At 39.7% G+C, this 22,642-nt stretch overlaps 2 protein-coding genes across 2 annotated transcripts; one reads left to right on the top strand and one right to left on the bottom strand.

Annotated features, from left to right (window-relative positions):
* Positions 1–2,623: 2,623 nt before the first annotated feature.
* ca12 (carbonic anhydrase XII) lies at positions 2,624–13,706 on the bottom strand. Its single transcript, XM_050074169.1, has 9 exons — positions 13,612–13,706; positions 13,255–13,275; positions 10,140–10,319; positions 8,894–9,036; positions 5,224–5,319; positions 5,083–5,146; positions 4,741–4,898; positions 4,466–4,592; positions 2,624–3,831 (listed from the first exon to the last, which is right to left on the bottom strand). Exons 1-9 carry the CDS (start codon positions 13,673–13,675, stop codon positions 3,179–3,181), a joined length of 1,506 nt encoding a protein of 501 aa, XP_049930126.1. The 5' UTR covers positions 13,676–13,706; the 3' UTR covers positions 2,624–3,178.
* Positions 13,707–16,630: 2,924 nt separating this feature from the next.
* On the top strand, positions 16,631–20,452 carry si:dkeyp-73b11.8 (BPTI/Kunitz domain-containing protein). Its single transcript, XM_050074171.1, has 6 exons — positions 16,631–16,730; positions 17,790–17,981; positions 18,704–18,880; positions 18,995–19,039; positions 19,150–19,228; positions 19,364–20,452. The coding sequence occupies exons 1-6, from the start codon at positions 16,664–16,666 to the stop codon at positions 19,452–19,454; spliced, it is 651 nt and encodes a 216-aa protein (XP_049930128.1). The 5' UTR covers positions 16,631–16,663; the 3' UTR covers positions 19,455–20,452.
* The last annotated feature ends 2,190 nt before the right edge of the window (positions 20,453–22,642 follow it).

Genomic DNA, 22,642 nt, shown 5'->3' with positions numbered 1-22,642 from the left:
TGTGTGAGTTGTCTAATCATAAATGGGAATAAATCACTGTAAATTTATTTAATCGACAAAACTTTGACCCAAACAATTAAATCATTCACTTGTTACACCAAATGTTTTAGTAGTATGAGAAATAATCATTATGTTGTTATATTTCACACGTCTCTATGCAATCTATACATTTATTTTATTATTGGTTTAGTTGGATCATTAATTAAAGTCATGATTTCTGATATTATTTTCCTCTATGAACTAAATCAGACAGAGAAAAGGTCATTTAAGTCTTCTGTTGTCTTATTTGTTAGTGGCCTAAAACAGGGGGATCCCTCGATGCTGCATATGAAATTAAAGATGACATACAAGAGATAAGAAGCACAAAATATCCAAAAGCAACATACCAGTGTTTATCCAAGAAAGGTCAGCTGAGTAACAGAGAAAAAGAGAGAAGAGAGAAGGTGAAAGTGAAAATCACAGAGGAATAGACACCTCAGATTTGGCACCATTTGGGGAAAAAGAGCTAAAGTGTTAAAGATTTAACAAAGAATTATAACTTTAATGCCTTTTATATAAGAAACATATATTTTCATGACACAAGCTGGCAGTATAGACTCGCACATACTCAAACATGGCGCACTTGTTGTAGAAATGTTTAAACCACATTTAGGCCGTGTCCAGCTGTATACAGATATTTTTGAAAACATATATTTTCCTCTATGTTTTGGCCCGTCGTCCACACGCAAACTGAGTTTTTCTTCACTAATTAATCTCCTCAGTTCATGCATTTCATTGTTGCTTTGTGTAATGAGCACGTGCCAGAGACAATAACAACAATGGCGGTTTGTAAATGCCGCGTTGTTTACGTTTTGTTAGCACTACTCGGTCTAAACACTACTATACCCTTAAACTATTGTATTGCCGCACCACTTCACAGACGAACGGAGCTGTCCGCTGCATCCACTGTTAGCTGGTCCGACAGAAACTGCGGTTTAAAGTCGGCCAGAAACAACAGCTCTGAATTAGGCCCGCTCAAACCCGCAGATCAAGGGACGATTTCAAAAATGGGAGTAGCAGGAAAACTTATATAGAGCATCACTCTTATCTTTGAGTGAGCTTTTTCATCTTTATATCGAAGGGGATCATCAGTAATGAGATTTCCAGTAGGTGTTTCCACAAAAAAAGTTAGCATTAGCCTGGACACTTTACCACCTTTGTGATGGGGGCAACCTGGGGAAGACAGCTAACACCTGTCAGCGTTTGGAGTCGTTTTTGCAATCTAGTGTGGATGGAAATTGTTACAGCATTTCTAGCAAGTCCTAGTTTCCTATTATTTTTTGAGTCACTTTAATGTGCCACCTGACCTGGCATCTCGGGAACCTTTAATTAAAGGCAGGAGTGCTCAAGCTAGTGTGGAGCATGAAAGACGCCAAGGGGTTACAGTCTGAAACCGCCATGTTTTTGGGGGGTTAATCTTAGTTTTTATTGTTTGATGAAGTTGTTTAATACCCCGTCGATTTGAACTTTGTTTTTGTGAAAACCTATTTATTTGGTGATTTTTTTTTCTTTTTTTTTGAACGGGACAGTCAAGACAATCTGTTCATAGCGTCATCTTGCAATTCTCCACACATCCTGCACATCAGTCAACTCTAAAACCAACAGAAGCACCCTGGATCATCAAACAGTGATTAAAACTAAACCAAAGACAGTGAGTTCATCATATCTCCCGTTATGGCGTCTGTGGGCGGCTAGTTTTGAACTTATTCGGAAGCAGCAATAGAAATATTTTGCAAATAAAGGTCATGTGGGAGGGGGGAAATATCCCTTTTTAAAAATACATGTATACAGGACCTTAATGTCAACACTCTGCTCTTAGAAATCTTCCCTGTCTGCTTTAACATGATGTCAGTAAAATCATCTCAGACATTCCTCTTGATTGGTAATATTGCCTGGTACACACATGCTCACAAAATCCAAGCCGGTCTTAACCTTTACCTCTTAAGTAGTTGAGCACCAAACATTTAAATGACTCACTTAAATAGGCATACTTAATGAAGTCTTAATGAACACAACTGTAGCACAAATCATGTTATATATATATCAACTTATGTCAGTTACTAGAGATTATGCCGTATGGAGTCATTGTTTTCCCAACATTTTGAGTGACACATGTTGCTTTACTGTTCAGTTAATATTGTCGGCTAACCTCCATGAGAGCCCTGGACCTGAACAGCCTCAGTATGAGAAACGGTAAAGTATCTTTCCACCATCTCCTCTGGGTTACATGCTGCATTCTGATTTCTGCCGCCCAGAATCTTCTTGCTGAGACATATATTACTGAACATACATAAAGACTATACCATAATGTTTAAATGAGACAGTGAGTCTATTTCAGGCAGTTTGGCACAGTTATCGCCCAGTGTGTGCTGGCACACACTCCGGCCCTGTGCGTTCCTGAAAAAGACTCAATTTTAAAAACAAGTTCACAGTGAAAGGTGCAAAATGCAGCGGGGAAGAAATCTGCAAAATATGCTTCATGTAAAATGCTTTTATTGATTCCCTATGTACAGGAGCTGTTTCTTTCTTTATTGTAAATGGCATTTTGAACAGAAGAACAAATTGTGACAGAGATATGACGTAAATCCCTTAAGCTCTTGCAAGTGCTTTGGTTAAGATGCATCCTTATATTGTGCAAGACAGCAATTATAGCCCCAAAATTACCGTACTATAGAACAGAACTTGGCGTACACTATGACACTAAAAATATTCGTTTCCAGACATTTTGTGGACTATATGTAGCTTGTGTATATAGATTTTACAGCGTAGAGTATGTGCGTTGTAAGCATTTTATGGCGAGGCAAAAAGGTGCAAACAGAGCTAAAGTCTTTGTGAGAAAGTAAATAATTTATATCGAATGCTTCTTGCAGCACTGAGTCACTGGTGATGACTGGTTATGCATAGGCGTATGTTTGCAAAGACAAAAACTACAGTACATTAACTCAAACTACTTTTTTTCGTGAGAAAGTATTATTATGTGCACATACTGGCAAAAATAATTTAATGTTAAATACATTTGTGAGAAAGGCTGAAGGAATGCAGGGCATGGCTTGAAAATTAGTCTTTCATTGTGGGAAACACAATGATGTCTGCTACAAAAAGTGACATAATGTGAGTCACAATTATGTCAGGAATCTCTCTAGTCTTCCCACTCCATTGGCAAAAGCCAAGGATGTGGATAACCCTGGCTGTGTGGTTTCTTGGGAACAGTAGCTGGGGAGAAACCGCCATATTTTGTAACTGGCACGCTTTGTTTGATTGCCGTGGAAGCCTTGCCCTTATTCATCAAGGCTTTTGTCAGAGAGCGATCTAACTCCAAAGCTTCATCTGTTGGCCGTCCACGGAGAATGTGTCGGATAGTGGGGAGGGCTAAGTCTGACCTACACTCCAGGTAGCTCTTGAGGTTGAGCTCAGGGAAGGTTGCATCTTTGAGAGCCTGAACTAACTGGTTCTCAGCATGAGACTGTTTGAGCTGATGGAAAACTCTCTGTTCCAGTGAGACGTAGCACAGTGCGTCCTCAGCCAGCCCTAACTTTCCCACAGAACGGTTGGTCTGGCTCTTCTTCCACAGGGATGGATTCAGCGTTTGTTGTTTGGATTTGGCCAGAGTGGCACTTTGTTGGTTCTTGAGGTCTTTCTTCTTGCCAGCATGGAGCTTCTCTGAGCCACTTGGTAGGAGCTTATAGAGCCCTTCATCGGCCAGGTCAGCTAGGTCGCCGACCAGCAGCTGCTGAACGATTTGCTTCCTCGTGAGTGGAGATGCGGCTGTAAGAGTACCTTGCAGTCCTCTGCCTGCATCAGACACACAGTCAATCACAGCTCGTTAAACATCCCAGCCTGTGGGATATTCCTTGGCACGACTTTGAGCCTTCACGGCCAGCATGCAACACCACTGCCCGTAGTGATAATCTAAAAGCACAAGCCATCGCCTACTAAATGCCACTTGTGAAAGCTGATAGCGAAGGATTCCTCATTGCCATTAGAGAAGCATAGCTCAGAGAGGGAAGCTTTGCAAATGAGGAAAACATGCACATTCATACCACACTATATGGAGCTAAATACCATACAGTGTGGTACACCAGTCAACCACATAAAAGTAAGCCTTTAAAGACTAATTTAAGGGCTGCAGACTCCCTCAGTATGCCAAAGAGGATGGTTAATTTGTTGTGTCTTAAAAGATGGCCTACTTTCCAACAAGCTCATCAAAGTCAATCAACTTTGAAGATAATTAAGAGAGACGTCAGCGCGACAGCTCAACCACAAGCAGGTGATAGCATAGAAGTGTGACAACCCTGAAAAATGCCCATACATCATTCAAATGTGTCCCTTTGCCATTCTTAAAGCAGCGTAGTGGCTATGTCAATTATGTGACCTTTGAAATCATGCTGAAACAATGAAGCAAGCCCAGTTGGTAGACCATACTTACCATCCTTAAAAGATACCAGAACAACTCGGCTGTCGGGGTGCTGCGGTTTCCTGAAGTTGCCATTCATAGGCATGGGGGCTGAGTCCTGGGCATGGGAGGAGTAAAGGGCTGTCGCCAGGGCCAGGAACTAAAAACACACAACAAAACAAAAGCATTTTATGCACAGAGAGTTTTCCACGCCAATTAAGGTTAACGTAAAGGAGAAGACCATGTCTGAAAACACAATTTAACACCAGTATAAAATTAAATTTATTATTCTAATATTAAATCTGTACCTGTTTGCGAGATATTGTGACATGATTCCTGAACACTGTCCACAGCACACTGGGGTAGCATGGAGGAGTCGTCAGCGACCCGTCGTAGCGGTAATACTCATCCAAACGTGCAGGCAGCAGGGCTCTGATGTTGAAACCGGGCACCTGTACTCTCTGATCTGCCAGAAGAGAAGCAATTTGTAACCGTTTAACAACTATTTACACCAAGAGAAAAGTTCAGAGTGACCACACGAATGAGCTGATGAAGACTTTGAAGATTCTGACTCCAAAGAAATGTCTATTTATCACTGGGTAGCTGATATTGGTCACTACTCATACTACTCATACAGACTTTGAACTCACCCCTGTATTTGATACCATTGATGAACTTCAGAAACTGCTCAAAGGCCGGATTGAACTCTCCCACCTGTATGACAAACACAGTTAGGTGGTTCTGCTCCACAGAAATTCACACACCTCCGTCCCCCTCCCATGATATCTCACCTCAATCAGGACACCCAGCACAGCAAGGCCGTCAGATTTGTCCACAGCCATGGACATATTTGGATACTGGTCTGAATTGTAGTGTACGACATGCATCTGTGGAAGAGAGAAAAAAGTCAAGACCCTGCGGAAGAAACAAAAAATACAAAAATAGTATGAAATTATCAAAATCTTGAGGTGATGGGTTGAAAAACCCGATTTGCTGAAATGAAAAGATGAAGATGAAAAGTAAGTGATAGAAAGTGTGGATCACTCATATTTTTTTGAAAATGTTTTGGAAAATTGGATGTAAAGTGCTTCAACAGATAATAAGATACAAGCTCCCTTTGAGGTGTGTGGTACTTTATCTCTCCAATTTCTCTGAAGAGAGTATAAAGGGAAGCGACAGATACTTGTTTAAACCACTATTTATAAGTTAAAGGGAATGTAGGAAATGGATTAAATAGTGTCCCCGACACGGGACCAATGACTCGTAATTGTTGAAGAAATCTCCTTAATGGAAAAACTGACACATATGGTGAAACAACAAGAAGCACACTTGGAAAGAAGATGGGAAAATGGACATTTTACAAGACGTTGCAACTTTGGTACAAAGCTACAAATGAATCTATCAACAGGACTGCATGAATAAAAAATAAATACAACATATGAATGCATGTTCCAAACTGTTTTTGCTACTGTGATTATTTAATTTTGTAAATATCTTGCCAATAAAGGTTTAAGAGGGGAGAAAATTAGTCAGACATTATTTTGTGATAAATAGTCCTGCTTGTGCAGCTGCTTTTAATGTTGCATGAGGATTCCTGGTTTGAACCCAGGGAGGGGGAGCCCTTCTGTGTGCAGTTTGCATGTTCTCCCTGTGTCAGCGTGGGTTTTCTCTGGGTGCTCCAGCTTCCTCCCACAGTCGTGGGTTTTCTCTGGGTGCTCCAGCTTCCTCCCACAGTCTAAAGACATGCAGGTCGGTGTCTCTAAATTGGCCGTAGGTGTGAATGTGATTGTGAATGGTTGTCTGGTCGGTGTCTCTAAATTGGCCGTAGGTGTGAATGTGATTGTGAATGGTTGTCTGTTTCTATGTGTCAGCCCTGTGATAGTCTGGTGACCTGTCCAGGGTGTACCCCGCCTCTCGCCCAGTGTCAGCTGGGATAGGCTCCAGCCCCCCTGTGACTCCTAACAGGTCACAGAAAATTAATTAATTAATGAAAAACAAATCTGAAGCCAACAAATGCCAGTAATCATAACACCTGCTCCATGTAAGGGTAGACGTTGATTGGATTGGGAATACCGTGTGGTGTTCAGGGGATGTAATATCAGCAGGAAGTTTATGACAAAAGCACATGGGAAACACTGCAGATGTATCGCAGTAAGTCATCCTTACAGCACATACATAAATACCAGACTGTCAGTTGTTTTGGTGACCGTATGTGGTACGTTTATATTGGGTTCAACACAAAGGCATGTTAGTCATTCTGGCAGAATATGACGAAATTGTATTCACGAACTTTGTTCTGTTTTAGACATTAAGGTGGACATTTGCACTATTTCTGGGAAATGTTCAATTTCCCATCATTCCATCCCTCCAAAACAACATGTCATCAAGGAACTGTGGTTCTGCAGTCTGGAGAGACTTTAAAAGATGCATGCTCTTCGACGTGTCCATTCAGAACTCCAGGTCAAACCACAGCACCTCACATGTGGCTGCGCTGCAGCTTGGGCATGGTCACATGAAAGCACACAGGTTGTAACCATTTAAGCTTCTAGCCACTGTAACTCAAATGATACCGAATTATATAAAAAAAAGTCTCCTATTTTTGTTCATACTGTATCGTAAAAAACACTCTTGCTTTTAAACTCCACTGTCTGCTGTACTTCAACTAGCCTATCAAAGTAAATGGAGCAAACTAGTGTGTGAAAACTGCTTACTGGGCTTGACACATTAAATAGCACAGACAGCCACTCCTTTCCAGGGGTGGTTGAAAACCGAAGCATATAATAGCCTGGTACTCTAATCTCCTTAAACCCTGCAGAAATAAGACATGCTGTCACACTGTACATCCCGAGGCTGACTGGAATGATGTCTTTGCCTTTTAGTGGGTGTAACTAAGTGATAAAATATACCAATTTTATAGGTAAGATTTATTTTGAAAATACAAACCGTGACCTTAACTGTCCTCTATAATCTCAGTAATCCAGATTTTAAAGACTAGTAACTTGCCTACTGTTAAAACATCCCAGTCTCTTTAATTAGACTGTGTTTTATACAAGTGTTCAATTGCACTTTACAGTCAATCACACAACAAAGTGGAAGATGCACAATAAGCGCTTTCTGGAAACTGTCTGACTGCTAAGTGGATGTCAAGTGAGTGTCTGCCACAGCGTCAAGAAACTGGAACAGTAATATGCAGATGCAGAGCTTTTGAGCTTGAGCAGCGTCTGTAAGCCTCCAAGGGAGTCAGTGTCTCCGATTCCTCTGCCAGTCAAGTGTCACATGTTTAAGTCATCAAGTATTAAATCATTTGTCTGGGGCCGGAGATGCTGTCAGCTGGCACTGCAGATACGTGAGAGATGTTTAATCACTATTTACTATTTACTAACCACAAAAATGTTATTTGGTCTATTGTCAGGTTTATGTATTTCAATTACATAAAAAAATTCCATTTAACTGAGTGAGGTATTTCAAACAGGAACAAAAAAAAGCACCATTTATGTAATTAAATTAAATTAAATTAAACTGAGATGAACAGACTATGAAAATGTATGTTTCTATAGCTCATTTACTTTACTACTTTACAAAGTTCATGTAAATATGGTCAATTCATGAACATCAACATATTTCAAATATATATAATTTATCAACAGTATTTACAAAAACTTTGTTAAAGTAAATTGCTGTGCTTTAGTGCTGTTGTTGCATTTATTCTAATAGTCTATTCATTTCATCCCTTTATTTGGTTTAATTACGTAAATGGTGGTGTTTTTTTTTTCCTTTTCCTAATGTTAGAATTACTTGACTTGATTGGATGGACACGTTTATATGTAACTGAAATACAGAAACCTTACAGAACAGACCAAATAATTAATCTGAGTGCAGTATAGAATATGAAAGTTAAATCAAAAGTCCTGCATTCAAAATTTTACTTCACTAAAAGTACAGTAAGTCAAGAACTAGGGGTAACTGCAGCTCAGATGAGCGGGTTGTCCACCAATTGGAAGATCGCCAGTATCCTTGGGCAAGATCCTGAACCCCAAATTGCTCCTGATGGCTGTTCCATCAGTGTGTGAGTGTGAATGAATGGTTACTGAGTAGCAGGTAGCACCTTGTATGGTAGCCTCAGCCACCAGTGTGTGACTGTGTGTGAAGTGGTGAGTGTGATTTAGTGTAAAAGTGCTTTGAGTGGTCAGAAGAAAAGTACTATACAAGTGCAGTCCATTTACCATATTATTAGCAAAATTAATTTAAAGTATACAAAGTAAAAATATTCACGTAAACTGGCAGCATTCAGAGTTATATATATCATGCCATTTAGGGATATTATTACTTTTATTACTGGGTGATGTATTCAATAACAATGCATCATGTTGTATGAAATCACAACCTACGAAGTAACTATTAACTATAACTGGCTGATGACATCAGTAGTGGGTAGTCAGACATGCAGTTTGCTTTGTTTACCTCTGCTGCGAACTGTTTACTGTTAACCGTGTGCTCAGAGCCTGCAGGTCTGTTGGAAGAGCCCCAGTGGAAATGGAGTTGAGCCGCAGTGTAGCGATGAGGCAGGCTGGAGATGTACATCTTAGAGGGCAGTGATATTTGCACTGTGGATCAGGAGACGTGACGCCACACCATACATAAGAAAGGAGGATAGGAGTTACTTCAGTCAACATCAATGGGTCAAGAAACATCAACTTGATCTAAACCAAGGAAGTCAGCGACACGTGGCCCACTCTGTATAGCTGTGTAGCTACATTTACTTTATGGTGGGGTGACGCAGGGCGCTTTCCACATGTTCGTCAGTGTGTGACGAATGTTTACAAGTGAAAAACCTCGGTCAGCTTATTCCAGACGCATGTCACACTGATGATGCCACTCGGCTTGTGGCGTTGAGGGCCATCAGGCATGCACACATAAGCATTTGTCTGGTGGTCGTTGCACATCAGCAGTTTACCTACACTCACATGACAGCACCAGCACAGGGCAGACATTACATGCATGTTCGGCTATACGGTTAGCCACTGAAACTTCTCATACACAGCATATCTACATCATGCTTAAAGTGACGTGTAAGAGACAAATGACACCAGCTCTGCAACATACTGTTTACACAACCTCACTTTCTTCTGACTGAAACAGCCTCTTATCTTCAAACACAAAACCATTCAACATCTATAATTTGGTGGAATAATCATATTCATCTGCCTGAGTCATCAAAATATTTTTTTTCTGTGTCATACAGGCATGCTTGTCTCTGTGTCTCTGTTCTGATTGCTATATTTAGCAAATAAATGTAAGACCTTGTCGTGTATAGATAACGGGTATCAAACCAAGGCTGGTGTCTTTTGTCAAGATGCATCAGACCCAGCGGAGGCAGAACAGATGACTAATCTCTGCTCATATTTTCCCAGACAAAACATGGAGCTCTTTCTTTGGCTGAAAGTGCAGCAAAGATAATAAGAGAGTGATTATGGAAAATTGCTGTGGCACATGTAGAGAGATGATCCTCCTGTCATTTTCTGTAGGTTGACCTAGAAATTAGGTCCCTACAGTGAGAACAGACTTCTGCATATTTATGTGGGACCATTTCCAATGAATACGTTGGCAATACATTTTCATTTGAAGAATGTCTCGATACCATGACCAACAAAACACAGCATGCACTTAAATATTTGCTCAGGTGAAAACACTGATTTTTTGTACTCACCCGAATGCCCATTATTTCCAAGTGTAAGCTGCTCATGGGGCGACAGGTTGTAGTTATGAATCTCAATTGGACGTAAGCTTGGGTCAAATCTCAGTAGGTCTGACTTAATGTCGATTGGAGACTGGAAAGTACCACCACAATATGGATAATTCTTGGGCCAGTGGTGCTCTCCCTCTGGCCCTGCGAAATAAGATAAAATAAGATAATCCTTTATGGTCCCACAGCAGGAAAGGGGATTATGGAAAACATGAAGCATCAGTTAAAATCATAAAGCATGATATAATAAATAAGTAACCAGCAAAAATTGCATCAGTGTTAATTATTATCAGTAAAACACCTTTTGAAGATGTCTGCACCCTAATGTAACCCCAATCTATTTTCTCTGCTTTATTATGCTGCACATTGGTGCTACATATATGCAAATCCTTAATCCAAAAAGTATATTTCACTTCAGAACAGTAGGAGGGATCCATTGCATGCTTGTTCAAATGTTAAACTGCTCCGTTTCAAAGGGCAAATGGGCAAAGCGTGCCACAGCGTGAAGCTGGACAGAGGATCGCTCCAAAAAGGGCCAGGGCTCGTCTTAGGCCCACTGAACATTTTATCTGTAATCAAAGTGAAGTATTATTATCTGTGCACAAGGCGGCATGGGAGAGGCCCTTGGCTTTGCTCTTGGCCCTCTCTAAATCAGCGGGAGTGAGAACCAGGCTGTTGTTTGCGGGAAAAGCCAGTGAGAACGCTGTCTCTCTCCAAATGAGAGGTTTCTATAAAGCATAGGACACCGAAAACGGCCACATTTGCAGATAAAGTCGTGCAGCGTACAAAGTGACCTCAGCTGCATGAGGGTGTCTCTCCATGGCATGTCTGCAGAGGCAAACTGGCCTTGAAGAGAATACCAGAGACAAAGACAAATGTTGGAGAAATGATGCAGGGGAAAGTAAAATCAGGAAGCTCTTGATTTCTGATATTTCAGTCAGTGTATTGATTGTGTAAAGAATGATGCTGAGCTTTTCAGACATTGTCCTCATTTTGAAGTGAGGCTCATAGTTTGCTATGAATAGACCCTATCAAATCTGAAATAACATGATTGTAGCAGAATAGAGGAGCCTTGAATGTACCAGAGCTCTCATCACTTCTGCATATTTGTCACTGATTCATTTTCTCTCCAGCATTCATCAAAAAATCCACCATTCACAATATGCCAGCTGACCGTGGTTAAATATGAATGATGCCACATGAAGCCTGCCCCCAACCCGACTGTCATTTCCCAGACAAATGTGGATTGATTGTAAAAGACATGCCAAAAGGCATCAAGTGAAGCTGTGAAATCACTGAACACTGGTTGGAAACAAAGTTCAATTTAGGCAAACCCTCCCTATAATAAGGAAGAAAGTTACTCCTATGGCTATAATTACTCAGTGTCCACTTCATTTGCTGTTTTAATTAGACCCAGTCTGCCCTTTAATAATGGCCTTCAGTGGCCTTTGGTGGCCCCGTGGCAGTTCTTGGTAGAACACACATGACTGTGGGTCATTTTTCAAGAAAATTTGGGACTTTTCTTGTGTTTTAAATGTGTGTGTCGAAGATTTATATAAGTAGATGGTCCAGCGTTACATCAGTGGTCAGTAGGAAACAAACCAGTATCAGAGTGGGGTGAGAAAACTACAGTCATCATCAACATCATTTATCTTACTCCTGTGTTAAGGTTCACTGTTTTGTCCTGTGCCAGAGGGTGGAGTGTTGAGGTGGAGATAAATGGCATGACTCAGCTGTGCCCTCGTCAACAGAAAGTGCTACCAGCCCTGCAGACGACTGACTACTATGACTATGACAAGGCCTCTTGACTCTTGAGGGTTTGACTGTAACTGAGGATGAAATCTACCACGCTGCACTTCAAAGGAGGCCAGAGAGTTTTTTCCTTTTAAACACATTACATCTTTCTTCAGTCGTCATCACAAGGTTTTCAACTTTGACACTTATTTAATTTGTTGTGTCTAAAATAACACAGATTTCCGATAGTTTGATTATTGCATTTTATGAAGCAAACTGCACTGTATGCATTTTTTTTAAAGATCCAAGTGTTTACATCCACGTGTATGACTGTGGCCAAGTGCAACGCAGGGTGAATCATCATTTATTTTGACACACTGTTAACATGATCCCCTGTGCTGACACATATTTTTTGACATATAATTTTCCTAATCTAATTTTGCATGTTTGTTTAGATGTTTTTTTTCAAGTGTCCACAAATAGGAGACGAACAGCTGTGTGAGTGGAATCCACAAAGGGCCATTTGCTCCCATTAATGCCAAGTCAATGCTGTAATCAAAAGGAGTGGATCAGCCTCTCTCGGAGGTCTGAATAAAACAAGTATAATTTTCTCTTACTATAATTATTCGACCATAAACCACTGTGCAGAGAAGTAGCTCTTCTCTTATTCATCCCTGATGTGCATTTAAAAGAATCTGTATACTATGAAGGTATTTGTGTTTAATTTTTTCCCATAGAATAAGCACAGAAGTGTTTCACCTGCCTACTTCTTGGTTTTAACATTTAGTCCTTGAATGCGACAAACTTTCCAGTAGCAGTGACACAATGACAAGAGGTCAAGCTCTGGACACAGTTTATGTAAGACACAGTCATGACTGCCCAAAGACCTTACGGCATGAGACAAAGGCAGTCAGCCACTTGTGAAATGTTGTAATTGCAGAGATTGTAATGACCCCTACAGTTACATGAGGTGACAGGAGGGATGTCAGTGCTGGTTGTCTTTGGGGGTCAACGAAGGGTCACAGAGTGTTTTTCCCCTCTTGATCACAAAGCATCCATACTGTTATAACTTGTGTTTTGTGGCATTGACAGCTCACAGTGGGGACAAAACAACCATAACACCTTCTCTGACTCAGAGCTGCATCAAATTTAATTCTAATACTCAATTAGTTTATGCTGGTTTAAAGGTGGAATACTACCGTGAGTGATCAAGACATACATGTGCACATGGAATGGGACTGCACATGCAGCAAAAGTGAAAATTGGTGATGTAAAAAAAAATATAAACATATTTCTTTTATGATCTACCACAGACAGATTGTAAGGAAAACATTATCAGACTTACCACTGTATGTCCATTTGGCACCTGGAACAAACAGGAAAAAATAATTTGGATGTGCACATTAAAATAAAACTGAATAGAACTTAAAGGATGCAGCATTATAGTCATTTTATAAATAAAATAAAACAAAAACAAATAGAAAATAATTATTTGGAACAGTATTCATCTCAGAGACAAGTTTCCACCCACAAAAGAGCACGTGCACGTGGATGGAGACACCTGCCTGGAGCATCTTCTCTACTCAAAACCCTTCAAAGTGCTACCTGGCTCAAATATGCTCTTCTTTCTTCTTAACACAAACCTATAAGTGCATCCAAAGTATGTGCATCCCATACTTTTTGCACTTCATAAAGCTCTTACCATGCAGCACAGCGAGGAAAGTCAGCTGTAGTAAAACGATGGGTGTCAAGCTGAGAAAGTGCATCTTGATCCCCTCTGCCCTCCCTTCTATAGTGTGTAGCCTGACGTTAACCCGGTACAGAGCAGGAGCTTTGGAGCACCAGAGCGCCAGCCTTCAAACCGGCTTTTATACCCATGTTGCCAGCTCCATTGTAGCTCGTGCTGACGTCAGAGCAACAACAAAACCAGCCTCCAGAGTCATCGGGTCACCGGAGAGTGACAGCTCGACGGCGGCGACCGCATCCAAGCGAAGTCACTCATTTAGGGGCTCGAGCTGCCCGCGGAGCAAAGATGCAGAGCGGGAGGCATGCACGTGTGCCGGTGCGTGGACATGCGCGACTCTGTGGACTCTGTGACAATGGAGGTAAGAAAGCAAAATAAAAGTGAGCTACAAATGGGTCTGCCAGATGTTGACAGGTGGGGTGCCACCTTCACACTTCTGCCCACCTGTCAACATCTGTAATCCTACCAAAATTACTGTCAAATGCAACGTCACGTTCATAAAATCAAAATTCACCCACTCAAAAACACTTGAAAATGCATGTTGGGAAAATCCGGGTTTCCCCTTTGCTTCACCTCAAAATGCGTTTAATTGGTATAATGTCCGCTGTATAGGCAACACAGGGTTACAGGTCAAAGTTACCATTATGAGGCAAAACAGCTCTCTATATAAAAAATGAATGCATGCCACAACAGTGTAGTTATTCCCCATACATAACTAATTTAACTGTGTAGACTTATGATACCTTTACAGTTACAAATTCAGATCAAACCATATCTCACCCCTGCTGTTTCAGACATATACCCACATGTAATCACTCCCTGGGCAGCACCCTGCTGTCTCCCCTCATGGTCCCTCACCACAGAGGAAACCACTGAACCCATAGCAAGACTATACAACAGAGCATACAAGATCCACAATAACTTCTCCCTTTGGACTCATCACTGCACCGCACTCTCAATTTTCAAAACTACACAAATAATCAAGCCATTAAATTCTGTTTTCTGTTTCACAGCACAAGACAGCAACATGCCACTAGATCGGTTTCTCATGCACTTGTTCCTGTACCACCTTACAAAAACAGTTATGGTCAGAGATCATTTTGTCACACTTACACTAAGATCTGGAATGATATCCCATACTACATTAGAGCAATAATAACTTGCACATTTCAAACACGCATATAAACACTGATGGAAGGACATACCTGCAACCACTGATTTAAATCCCATATCCCATTTGACTAACTCCACTTCAGTCTGCTACTCTTCATTGTCTGTGTAGCTGCCTACGTTTTGTTGTTTTGCCTACTGATTGTTTCTGTATTTATTTTGTACTGTAATGTGTTTTAGTTGTATAACAGGAACCTGCTGAACACCTGTTTTCACATCTGTCAGCTAAGAGGAAAACATTTGTCTGTGCTCACATTAAATCTGAATTAATGTAAGCATGATGTTGTGATATCACAACTATAGTTTGGAGGCCAGTGGTCTACTATGCAATTTAAAAGTAGAAAACAAGTGTCGCACACTCTGGATCCATCTGCATTTCTCTTTTCTCTTTTATTTGACATCACAGCCTCCAGTCTTGATTATTGACTATTGTGCAATACTTGTTTTCTGCTCTTAGTGATCAGCACCTCACTTACAAACCTTTGTTGTGTGTTACTTTTCTATATTATCAAATATGTATTGTGATGTTACACGAGTGTGATGTGAAAAGTTGAAACAAATGAGGGATATAAAACAGGAATAGGATAGGAAATATTGTCAGACACACATTAATCCATGTGGAGTATTTTTATGTCTTAAAACATATCTATCTATCTATCTATCTATCTATTGGAAGATCGAGAAGACAACATAATTGCAAGTTGTTTACTGTCTTTTGCCATGGCTCATGAAGATCACTCTTGTTTCTCTTCAGATTGTATAAATCTTTCGCCTTTTACCTTGGCTCATGATGAGGATTATGACACACTGAAGATGAAAGCCTGACGATGTGAGAATGGAAAGCTACTGTGAGTATTTAAGCCAAAATGACAAAATAAGAGGATAGAACAACTCCCTGAGGTAACTTCAAGACTTCAAGAAGAGGATTTAAACTTACTAAAAATGCTCTCTAATCAAGGTGAAGTTGCAAAAGGTGAGGTTGCATTTGCAGTCATTTAAATTGCATCAGGTAATCTCAGTTTTGAAGCATCGGGTCTAGACGTGCTCCGTCAAATGACAATAATGACCCTTCTATGGTGTTAGTTAGTCAATATACTTATCTATGCTAATGTGTGCATGCTGCCGCTGTGTAGCAGGTATCATGTGTAACTGAGATTGAATGTTCCTTGAATGAGGTGTGAAGTGTTTCAAATATAACACCCAACCAGTGGCGTACGGTAGAGACGTGACATTGGATAACATTAACATATTATTTCACAAAACATACAAATGAAAGAAAGTTATCAATTTAATTTAACAATTTTAATAGTTTATTGTAGTTTATTTGAAATGGGCATAATGTTTTTAAAGATGATATTGCCTAGTTTATAGAAAAAGAATAGGGCATCTTTCAACGGCATATATAGCAAATGGCACTGTTTTTAATCAAAAGAGATCTAAAGGGAGCTCTCCGCGGTGGCAATCACTCATAAGGGCCTATTCTCCACCCGACACATCGTTGGAGGACCCACTCTCTCAGTGGCCCCTCCACCTCATGGGTCCCAGTGCAACCACACTGTCTGCAATGTCTAAATTTACGCCCCTGCACCCAACTACAAAAACATTATCACACACTACTGCATCTATAGGCTATACAGAGGTGGTTATACCTGGTTACACCCTAATATAAAAACCCTCTTACCTGTTGAATAACACAGGTAATAAAAAAGAGGAAGATGTCGATCCCTGCCGTTAACTTTCAATTGCAGCAGTCCAAAGGTCAGTGATGACAACCCCACTCCCACTGTAGTTTACAACCTTCAGTCACTTCAGGAAAGACAGCACAAAGACGAGCCGCAAGATGAAGCGCCTGTTGTTTTTGGGGTTTGCTTTTGCTGCGTTCCACATCAGCCATTCGGATCGTCCAGGTACAGCAATCTGTTTTCTTCCTAATTAAAAACCGTGACTATAAGAACAGTTTACAGACCAGACGTTTTTCAGAATAGGCCAGGCTATTAGCACACAGGCTCAGCTTTGGTAAAAGTGTTAGTCTTGTGTATTGCTGCCTTTATAAACTGCAAAAATACTGTGTTTTACATGTCTTATATATGATTGTCAGTATTTTCTTGGAGACAAAGTTTCACCTTCAGTCCTTCCATAGCAACATGGCGGTTACACTGGCAGATGACTAAATAAACTCTATAAGAGTGATGCCTGCAAAATTATTAATTTCAATCAGAAATCAATAAGCTTGATGGGGAAAAAAAGCTGTTTCAGTACATTATGTAAGTCTAGACTGCGTCTCTCAGCAGAATATAATTGTATTTACCTTCCTTTCTGACTTCATGTTCATGTTGTGACGTGCAACTGAAGCCAACAATGATTGTCTTTAACTGTGACCCAAAAAAGAAAGTATAGTATTTACTATACGTTTACTCTCCTGGAAATGTTATTTACACACCGCTAACGATTGTGCTAAGCTGTCTGGACGATTCCTTCCTGTGTAATTCTAAACTTCGAAACAGTGAGATCATTTTTGTCTGAGCCTGAGCACAGCGAGGTGAACCTATGCAGCTCCATCTCACCTCACAGCTGTGCGTGTGATGGGAGAGGCACACATTTTGAGCGTCCGAGGATAGCCAGTTTGTTATGGTTACTTTCTTTCCAAAAACAAAGTGTATTTTGGGTTAAAAAGTCTGGAAGGAAGAATTTGAAACTACTTCCCTTCTGTGAAATCTATGACGGGCGGGAGGACTGAAATGACACTTTTTATTGCTGTCATAAAAAGAGGGAGTGGGTATCTGGTGATGAGGTTAGTTAAACATTATCTATGTGTAGATAATTTCCACTGAAACACCTATGGCAATGCTCGTCATACCAGCTTACTTTGTAGCCATTACAGCCACAATACTGTATTGAAAACCAGCACATTGTCTTTTGCAAATAAAATGCATCTAACAGTATTTTTATTTTTCATCATCCAACAGAATTCTGCTCGCTGCCGCATAATGAAGGTGAAGGCTCCAGCTTCACCTTCGCCTTGTACTATGATCCCATCAAAGACCAGTGCAATCCTTTCCTATACAAAGGCCAAGGAGGAAACGCCAACCGTTTTCAAAATGAGAGAGAGTGCATAAGAAACTGTTCCCTCAATGTAGATCAAATCTACCCCATGGACGGTAAGATGGTTTTAAACACAAATAATGAAGGTATATTGATGTAACAATTCAACTGATTCACCTCTAACTCTGTTTTAAACATGCAAAGTGTCTAATGTATCTTCAAAGACCACCTAAAAGCAGATGAAGCCAGTTTATAAAAAAAAATGAAAAAATATTCCTCTCTCTGGCTGTTGTCTGAGGACTTTGGAACATGGACTGGCTAATGAGGTAGAGTTTTATGGCCTAAAGGACCATGAAAGGAAACACTACATCATCGTCAAGTCTCCGCAATCGCAGCTGAGAGACAGAGAGAAAGAACCAGATTGTAATTATGTCTGAAGAGGAGCACGTTCATTATATGACCGCAAAATCTACTTATCTATGCCAGTGCTATTTTGCGTGTCAATTCAATTGACCCAAGTAACATTGAGTTTCACTTTTTCCACCTTATTACTTTATTTCTGCAGAGGCTGCAGCAGAGACACGTGTCAGCATGAGTGTTAGTAATGTGCCACCATGTGGCGAAAGAGCAGGACTGCTCATGACAACTGAAAGTGTGAATGAATGCACCTGAGGCATTTATAAACTGTTTGATAAAGTTTTAATCGTCTAGTACTTTGCTGAATTAGTAGCTGGTGCAGATCAGACATAATCAATCACAGTGTTTTTTGAAGTATTAGTATTATTAATAAACTGTAACCACTGCTACTTCTAATGAGATTGATGTTTTCTCTTCGCAGCGTCCAAGGCTTGCCACTTTAAAAAGGCCGTAGGTGAATGCAGTGGTCAGTATTTGAGATACTACTACGATTCTGTTCATGACAAATGCAAAAAGTTCCTCTGGTCTGGATGCATCGGAAACGGAAACAGATTTTTTGACCAGGGCACCTGCAACGCCACCTGTGAAGGCATCCACGGTGAGCACTACTCTCTTATTGGCTGATAACTATACGTGTTTATACACCAATATGTCAAAGCATGCTTTAAAACTATATGACACATTGATATGTTTTTATTGTTTTGGCTCTAAGATGATCGTGACGAAGTAGAGGAGGATGAGCCGGACACTCCTATTGGTCAGTAGACACAGGCAGATCCCTGTTTTAGTTCTGTGCATACTTTTGTTTGTATTTAATCTATTAACATGAACCCTGCTCATCTGTTACCCTGTTGTCTTCTTTAACAGCCATCATCTGCGGAGTGCTGCTTGCTGTCATTATTGCTGCCATCGTGATAACTGTGATCGTCCTGACCGTTCAGTCAAAGTAGGACTATTTTTCCTCGTCTGTGGTTTTACATAAAAAATGATGACAGACTACAACTAGAAAGCAATGGCATTTTTTTTTTTTTTTTTTTTTACAGTTAATAACAACTGTCCTCTAATTATTGTACTTGTTTAGGAAAAACGACCCCAAGAAGAAGGGATCAGGGAAGAGTAAAGACCCCCAGACTGGCTCACCTCTTCAGGAGAGAGGGATTGAAATGGCGTAGAGAACCATGTCACCTCAATAGCAACATGTGGAGTTTTATCAGCTTGGTTTTGTATTATAACTCTCCTAAACATATCAACTGATTACGACATTTAAATTCAGTTTAGTTTTTTTGTACTGACATATGTAATAGCCATTGCATTTTTTTAAATTCTATGTTTTGTTTCTCTTAGAACATGTGCAAAGTGATGTTTCTTAACTTGTTTTTTCCCCTGGGAGCTTCCTTTATGCTGTACTTTCATTCAGCAATCCCAAATGAGGTTGATTTGTTTAAATGTAATAAAAAAATACCAGAGCTGAAACGATTAGTCAATTAATTGATTAGTCTGTTAGCTGTTCTTTGCCTTATGTGATACTAAACTGAATATATGTGGGTTTTGGAGTGTGGGCAAAACAATTGGAATCCAGAAAATAACAAAAGATATTTCTCACAGACTTTCGGCACATCAGTTATTAATGAAATTTGTTGTTGATTGCTGCTTGAAAAACAAACAAAAAAACAGCCATCATCAAACTTTCTGGAAAATGTTCCATTTAAAGGAAGTCAGTGCTTTTAATGACAAACATTCAAGTATGAACAGGAGCACCACTACATCATTCAAACTTCAGGTACTCATCTGCTCGTGCACAATTACCTGAAATGATTTTAACGATGTGGTCTCGTAACCCTCTCAGTGTTTCCAAAACAGCACTGCATCATCACCTGGCTCAAAGATTTGCTGAAAACTGTCTGAAGTCCTCTGAAGGCACGTGCCAAGTCTAAACCCCACACATATATTTAGAGCTGTTTTTGTGAAGTGATGCCCGCAGCACATCCTCTGTTATTATGTTTTCCTGCTCAGCACTTGTGAATCTTTTGTTTTAGGCTGTAAACATCTCAACATAAAAATGTCAAAAACAACCTTTCACATTTTTTTTTTCATGTTCATTCTTAAAATGTGCAGCTGTAATATCAAATGCTTTGTGTTTCAGATATAAAAGCAGTTTTGCGGAACAATCTCTTCTTAGTCTGTTTTATGGAAAATGTTCTGATAGAGTTCCAGTTTTCAGAGGATGGTGTACATGTTCATAAAGTATCTGATTATTATCATTAATTTGATGAGGTACTGTGTAACAGGTTCATCTTTCAGTAAATAAAAAGGCTCAATTTCTTACTCTCAAGGCTGAGATCCCATTTATGAATATTTGATACAGATCTATAGGCCTACATATTAAATAATCATATCCAAGTGTAAGGGTGGCATCTGTTCATGTCCACTCAATCATTCGAGCAGTCATCACATGTGAGGAAAATAAAGGTTAATAGAATAGATCGCTTTTTAAATTAGTCATATTGCTCTCAGACTCCCTTATCAATGTTTAAGGCCGTACATACAAAAAAATTCAACCTGTACGTGAATAATTATTAATGTCAGTTGTCTGGTAGCCTGCAGTCATGATGCAAAAAGAACAAGCGAGTCTGGAGATTAAAGAAGTAACTTTCTTATTGTGCAACCAATCACATCAATCAAATTAAAATACTTTAAAATAATCCTGGCCTTTTGCAGGTGGAGTGGTGTTACTGTCTTATCTGGTAATGATTCCACTATTCCAGAGAGCATGCTCAGGCACTTCACAGTCATATAATTATAATGTGTACTTATGTTTAAACAATTTCACAGTTTTAACAGTTGACCTTTACAAACTGTTCAGGTTAAATTTGACCCATTTTGATATTTGACAACAGCAAAAACACCCTTAATGCCATTCTTTTAGCTTGTGATTCAATGTTTTTTTCCTAAAGTGACACAAAATGCACAAAAATAAAAATATTTTTTAATTTTATACTTGTGTTTTTATACTTTTTGTACTGATGCTACACATTTTTGTACATTGAGGCTGTTTTATCCTTTTTTTCATGATTATTTTTGGGGGTTTTGCCTATATTGTAGGACCGCCTGAAAATGAGAGGAAATGGGGCAGAGAGAAGCGGGATAGCATAAAACAAAGGGCTATAGGTTGGAATCAAACCCATGCCGCTGCAAAGACTCAGCCTACATGGGTTGCAGGCTCTACCAGGTGAGCTAGAGATCATCTTGTTTTTGGAATCTTGACACTGTACATGCCAGATCTGCGTATATTTTTCATGAAACAGTGCTGACAGAGTTCAAGTGAGACCTTAACACTGTCATGAGAACTGCCTGAGTTCCCTCCATATTTGCCCAGGTTCCCACTGAGACAGGCACCTGTCAGTCTTTGAAGTGTCATGGGGAAATCTCATAATAGTGAAAGAGTAAAACAGCACAGGCATGATCAAATATGGCTCATATATGGAACAGAGTACTTGCACTGTTATGTGTAAAATAGATTAGAGCAAGATAGATAGATTTATGTGACAGTCATAACATACACATACAACTGCTTCACCTGAAGACACTTATCACATAAATCTATAACTGTCAAGGAGTGAATTACAAAAGAAAGCAGCAGGCTTATTTCTATTATGATCCTCTGGCAGGGCAAGATGCCAGGTCTGGTAAGACTGACAGGTGCAAATAAAAAATCATATAATTACATACAGCTGTTAAATAAACATAAACGCACAACACTGTATTAGTTTTTGCAAGGTCCCTGTTATAATAGACTATTTGCATACCATCTCTTCAAAGCTTGCTTAAACTTTCTCTCTGCTTCAATCATCAGATATACTGCTACTTTATACCATTCAATTTCAGCAGTGTATTAAAAGGTGTTTTTACCAATTGAACTTTATAAAAAGAATAAAATCTGTTGGGCTGGGTCTCCTTGAATTGTTGTGATTGCCTAGTTTGCAATTCATTAAGCTTTTTTGTTACATAATGCTGAATAAATGATGATGATACCACTTTTGACATTTGGTTCATTATCCCCTTCTGAAATTAGGAGGAAAGTTACCATGATTACACCGCGGACATGGGCTTTGCATAAACATTTAGTTGTGTCCCTTTTCTCCAATGTAGACTCAAGCCTTACAACACATGGCTGGAATTAGATAATAGTTAAGGATTTTTTAAGATACACAGCAGTGAAGGCAGTGTTTTATGGTCATATAGGCTAATAAACCCTACAGTTACAGAATGTACTTGCCATTTTCAGTTTTAATATTTATATTTACATCATAACGGTGTTTATGCTTTGATCTAGATAAAGCAGGGTGATAGTAGATGCTTT

The sequence above is a fragment of the Epinephelus moara genome, chromosome 20 (assembly GCF_006386435.1).
Source record: "Epinephelus moara isolate mb chromosome 20, YSFRI_EMoa_1.0, whole genome shotgun sequence".
Classification (NCBI taxonomy): Eukaryota; Metazoa; Chordata; class Actinopteri; order Perciformes; family Serranidae; genus Epinephelus; species Epinephelus moara.
Note: the sequence above shows the minus strand (reverse complement) of the source record. Positions and strands in the feature narration are given on the sequence as shown.

What these genes read in the sequence shown, in the direction of transcription:
- ca12 (XM_050074169.1), bottom strand. Translation starts at nt 13,675, where the DNA reads ATGCACTTTCTCAGCTTGACACCCATCGTTTTACTACAGCTGACTTTC. An exon ending in TGGAAATAATGGGCATTCGG is followed by an intron (nt 9,037 to 10,139) that starts GTGAGTACAAAA and finishes CCTGATCCACAG; the next exon opens with TGCAAATATCACTGCCCTCT. An exon ending in TCTGGTATCTTTTAAGGATG is followed by an intron (nt 3,832 to 4,465) that starts GTAAGTATGGTC and finishes TGTCTGATGCAG; the next exon opens with GCAGAGGACTGCAAGGTACT.
- si:dkeyp-73b11.8 (XM_050074171.1), top strand. Translation starts at nt 16,664, where the DNA reads ATGAAGCGCCTGTTGTTTTTGGGGTTTGCTTTTGCTGCGTTCCACATC. An exon ending in CAGCCATTCGGATCGTCCAG is followed by an intron (nt 16,731 to 17,789) that starts GTACAGCAATCT and finishes ATCATCCAACAG; the next exon opens with AATTCTGCTCGCTGCCGCAT. An exon ending in GTCCTGACCGTTCAGTCAAA is followed by an intron (nt 19,229 to 19,363) that starts GTAGGACTATTT and finishes GTACTTGTTTAG; the next exon opens with GAAAAACGACCCCAAGAAGA.